This window comes from Nelusetta ayraudi, unplaced genomic scaffold (genome assembly GCF_046127955.1).
Source record: "Nelusetta ayraudi isolate G7.1 ecotype Tasmania unplaced genomic scaffold, CSIRO-AGI_Nayr_v1 ptg000312l, whole genome shotgun sequence".
Classification (NCBI taxonomy): Eukaryota; Metazoa; Chordata; class Actinopteri; order Tetraodontiformes; family Monacanthidae; genus Nelusetta; species Nelusetta ayraudi.
This window is the reverse complement of record NW_027466359.1, coordinates 1-5,074: the sequence shown is the minus strand read 5'-3', so window position 1 is coordinate 5,074 and position 5,074 is coordinate 1. Positions and strand designations below refer to the sequence as shown.

The following is a 5,074-nucleotide window of genomic DNA, read 5'->3' as shown; positions in this document are numbered from 1 at the left end:
CCGTCAACCTGCAACACTGAAGAATTATGGGATTTAAGACAGATCGAGGTCATGCGCAGGCAGATTACCATTAATAGGTGTCGAAACCAATGACCCGAGGCCTAATGAGCTTGTAACGTGACAAGCAAGGATCCCGGCTCGGCTCGGCCTGGCCTGGCCCGGCCTGCAATTGCTCCCAGTGACGGACGATGGCGCCACTCGGCAGCGAATTCGGTCCCTGCTGTTATTTCCCAGCGGTTGGAGTCACCCTCCGTAAACTAAAGTACTTATTGAATGTCAACTAATTAAAGTCAGGACGTGAGATGAATGCGGCATTGCGGGATTGTTGCCATGCAGCTTTCGGGGGTTGGAGAGGGAGAGCGCGTGAGGGGGACAAGAGCGGCAAACGATGAGATCATGGCGGCGGCGGCGGCGTTCACGTCGATAAGAACTTAGACTCGCGACGGCAACAATGCTACTTTACGGGTGTTATGAGGGGAAATGTAACACGTTAAATTATTAGTTGAGGAGTTTTTTTTGCGGGGAGGGGGCGGGTGCATATCGAGAGAACAGGGCTGATTTGAGACGCTTTTTTAGGACGACTGTGTGTGTGTGTGTGTGTGTGTGAGAGAGAGAGAGAGAGAGAGCGATACACACTCGCTCATTCGTTCGCCACCGCTCTCTCTCTCTCTCTCTCTCTCTCTCTCTCTCTCTCTCTCTCTCTCTCTCTCCGTTTCATCTCGCCGACGTTCCGTTCCGTCCGCCTCTCGTCGTTTCCATCCTCCTCCTCCTGCTCCCGGGTCCATGTCGTTGCGCCGCTTTCTGATTGGCCCGCGCGATTATGCGAGTAAAAAAAAAAAAAAAAAAAAAAAATTAAATAAAATTAAAAAAATAATAATTTAAAAATAAAAATGAGCCGCGCTCCTATTGGCCGACGAGGCGTCTACGTCGCGTCGCTCTAAAGGAAGGGAAGAAGGGGAGGGGAAAGGGGGTGGGCCGCCGGCGGTGAAGAGAGAGAGAGGGGGTGTGGGCTCTCTCTCTCTCTCTCTCTCTCTCTCTCTCTCTCTCTCTCGCTCTGTCTCATTTTTTTTTAACCGGAGGTTTCTTCCTGTCAGCGACACATGTAGGGAGCGGAGAGCAGGCGACACACACGCACGCACGCAGGACCGTCACCCTTTGCTGACTGACTCGCGGCTCCTCTCCGTCCTCTTGCCTCCGGTGACGGCTTCAAGAGAAACAGACCCAGAACAAGTTGTCGTTTGAAAGGAGCAGACTGACTGACGACATGCGCAGATCCGCCGCGGTGCTCGTGTCTGGCAATGGACTCCGTGTGTCCGGGAAGAAATTGCAGTAAAGCGGCGGCGGCAGCAGCAGCGGCGGCGCCGGCGGTGGCGGCGGTGGTAGAAGAAGAAGAAGACCGGGATCCGTCCAGTGGAAATACTATCTGATCACTCCATTTGCTCGGCTGCAGCGGCGGCAGCAGCTGCGAAAAAAAAAAAAAAAAAAAAAAGTCCTCGCTCAGGGTTCTATTTTTTTTTCTTTTTCTTTCTTTCCTTTTTTTTTTCTTCAGTGGCGCCAAAGGGAGAATTGGAGGCCGAGCAACATTTTTTTTTTTTTTTTTTTTTTACCTGTACTTTGTTGTTTCTTCCTCTTCGTCCGCTCCTTCCTTCTTCTCCTGTTGAAGCCACGTTACCTCCACCGTCCACAGTCGTCAACTTCACAGCCATTATTATTATTATCACTACTCTGAGAAGAGAGTGAGGACGAGGTGAGTGCCCGCCACAGCTTTTACCACACGTTTCTCCTTCTTTCTTTCTTTCTTTCTTTCTTTTTTTTCCTTCCATAAAATATATTTTGACGAAATGGATGCGAGAATACCGCGCGCTCTCCATCAGCCCCCCCCCCCTTATTAATTAGCTAGAAAAGGAGCCTCTCCGCTTGTCTGCTGGTACTAATGCTGTGGCCGTGACATGTGATAGCCCGGTGTTATTATTGCGACATTATCTCCCACCTTGATCCGCCGCGCTTCTCCTCCTGAAAGCAGTCAAGCCCGCCGCTGTAATGGCGATGCGTCGCTTCATTTTCTTCCCTATTTCTTTTTAAATACTGAGAAAAGAAGCTCATTGGCCACATGGCTGCTTCATATTCTACCCCTCTCCCCGTCTCCTTCATCTCCCTGCTCCCCCCCCCCCCCCAACTCCTCTTCTTGCTTCTATTTCCGTGACTTGGTCTGTGCGCCCAAATTGCCTGGCCGTGTAATTACTCGAGTTAGCCCATTTAAGTTAAAAGCCGCCCCCTCCTCCTCCTCCTCCTCCTCCTCTCCTTCCTTCCATCTCTGTCTGGCGTTAGGAAAGAGCCCCCAGAAAGCCTCCCTCCTCCACGACCTCTGAAACTTGACCATGGTCCGTGTTGTTTATCCAGGGAGTCACTTTCAGCCCCCCCCCCCACCTCCACCCTTCCCCATTTTTTTTTTGAATTCATCTCCTTTTTAGATTTAATCAGCTCCAAGGTAGGCTGTGGTTTGTGTCCCTGAGAGCCATCACTAATGGGCTTACTGAATGCTTTTCTGTGTGAAGCCCCCCCCCCCTTCCATCCCCCCCCCCACCTCCCTCCCTCCCTCCTCCTCCTCCTCCTAACTCTAATTAGCCTACCTGCCTTTCAACAAAGATTTGGCTTGATCCACGCAGTCTGCCCGACCAAATTGGAGAGGATTACATCTGAAAGCACCACCTCCACGTTAATTTTTCTTCCCCTCCCTCCCTCCCTCCCTCCCTCACGCTCTCACTCATGAGAAACGGCTGTGCGAGATTTGGAAATTAAAGCGTCGTCGTCATTATAACAAACAGGGCTTTGGTTAAACGATCGGTGACAATAGTAGCGCCAATGAAAAGCCCGTCGTCATCATCATCATCATCATCATCATCATCATCATCATCATCATCATCATCATCCTCGTTGTACCAGGTCAAAGGCCAAGTGAGCATGGAGTTGTTGGTAAACAAGGACGGAGCCGCAGCGCGTCGCATGTCAAGTCTTCACGCTCGCTGTCATTGCCCGCTCCCAGTTAGTGGGAAGCGAGGACCGTGAGCGTTGCTGGAAGGGATTCAGGGGTTTCGCAGACGGCGAGGGTGAAGTGTGCGCTGCGTTGCTGTGGTGAGAGGAGGTCCGGTGTGGCGTGACGATGAGGCTGCGATGGAGGGCAGATGAGTCTTTGTGGCTGGATCCTGAGTCCAGATGGGATTTAGTGGTGGTTGGTTTCTTTCCGTCACTGATGACTGGGTGCTGCGATGTACCTGTAGCGCATCCATCCATGGCCACACCATCACCGCCGCCCGCCCCCCACCCCCACCTGCTCTCTTGTCTCATGTCAACGTTAAAGCTTAAAAAGCGCTGAACGTGTTTTTTTTTTTTTCCTGTTCCAAGGGGCCGAGCGATGGTGAATCCCGGAGGCACAAGCCAGCCGCCGGCGGTGGGCACGGGCTCGCTGTCGTGGAAGCGGTGCGCCGGCTGCGGGGGCAAGATCGCCGACCGCTTCCTCCTCTACACCATGGACAGCTACTGGCACAGCCGCTGCCTCAAGTGCTCGTGCTGCCAGGCACAGCTGGGCGAGATCGGCACGTCGTGCTACACGAAAAGCGGCATGATCCTCTGCAGGAACGACTACATCAGGTGAGGACGGGAGGGAGCGGGACGCCGGGCGGTCAAAGCGATCGCATTTCTCTTTGCGGGGATGCGGGGGGGGCGGGGGGTGGGGATGATATTTTGAAGCCCTTCAGTAAAACGATCTGACGCAAAACCAAAACAGATCGTTGGGCGGTTTGGACCGCCGTGTGCGTGGCCGATGTGTGAGGCGCGGCACCAAACAATCCGGGTCGGATCCTGGACGAAGCCTCCGGACTCTGTGGAAGGAGGTCTCCGGAGGAGGGCGCAGCGACCGCGTGAGGTGCTGAGAGCGGGAAGCCGAGCGGGCCGGGACAGCAGGGACAGCAGGGACCGCTGCTGTGGCTTCACTTCTGATTGGCCCGCTGAGAAAAAAGGGGCCATTTAATTAGCCAAGAGAGACGCTTTGTAAATATTCTAGTAGCTGCGCCAGACGAGCGTGGCTGGGGTGTTGCGCAGCGCTCTGACGCCGTGGCGCTGGGACGCACTTTGCTCAAAGTTCAAATAACTTTGTTGGATCGCCCTCAGGCGCCGAGCGCGGCGTTGATTCCAAACAAACTCCTCCGGCTGCTCCACCGCCGGCGGTGAAACGGCAGCGCCGCTTCGCCCCGCTTGCCTGTTTGTATTCAGTGATTTTTTTTTGTTGTTGTTGTTTTTTCCTTTTCTGTTGTTTTTAATGTTTGTTTTTTTTTACGCCGCTGATCTAAAAAGGGAGGCAGCAACGTTTGACAGAACGTGCAAGCCGCCGCCGCCGCCGGAGCGGGAGCGCAACAATTGAGAATCTAAAGTGCGCCCACACCCACCTAATGAAAGGGAGTCAATGGGGTACTTCATTCATAATGGGATGGTAACGTAATTAAAATGGGAAGGGGGTGGAAAGCGTGGATGCACCTTTTCCACTCGTAATGAGAGCGCACGCTCGGCGCAGGAGCCGCATATTATGGAACGGCGAGATCTCAGCGGAGATAAAGATAGGAGCGGGGGGGCGGGGGGGTAGCGGGAGGGGTGTGGTGGGGCGATGGGGGAGAGGGGGAAGAAAAAAAAAACCAAAACATCTGACAGTGAGTCCACACAATTAAATGCTTTAATTATAGTCCCCCTCCATTTCCTTTAGTCCTGATGGGTTTTATCTAATGAGATCTGCTCCCTGGCTTGTATCCGCTCCCAGTGACGTGTCCGAAATGAATGAGAGCCACACGGCAAACAAAACATTTAATTAACCAAATTGGCTTTTGAGAGGGGGAGAGAGAGGGAGAGAGAAAGAGAGGGAGAGAGAGAGAGAGAGAGAGAGACAGATAGAGAAGAGGGATTATTGCGAAGGCCATTTGCCGCTGTTATTCATCCCCCCCCCACCCCACCCACCACCCCACCCTCTTCTTCTTAAAGGGACAGACTCATTATTTTTTTTTCTCTCGCTGTTGTCGTCGTTTCAATA

The 5,074-nt window shown here is 53.0% G+C and overlaps 1 protein-coding gene across 1 annotated transcript; it reads left to right on the top strand.

Moving 5' to 3' along the window:
- Positions 1–1,063: 1,063 nt before the first annotated feature.
- Positions 1,064–3,686, top strand: LOC142882517 (LIM domain transcription factor LMO4). Its single transcript, XM_076017289.1, has 2 exons — positions 1,064–1,747; positions 3,403–3,686. Exon 2 carries the CDS (start codon positions 3,413–3,415, stop codon positions 3,650–3,652), a length of 240 nt encoding a protein of 79 aa, XP_075873404.1. The 5' UTR covers positions 1,064–1,747; positions 3,403–3,412; the 3' UTR covers positions 3,653–3,686.
- The last annotated feature ends 1,388 nt before the right edge of the window (positions 3,687–5,074 follow it).

What these genes read in the sequence shown, in the direction of transcription:
- LOC142882517 (XM_076017289.1), top strand. Translation starts at nt 3,413, where the DNA reads ATGGTGAATCCCGGAGGCACAAGCCAGCCGCCGGCGGTGGGCACGGGC.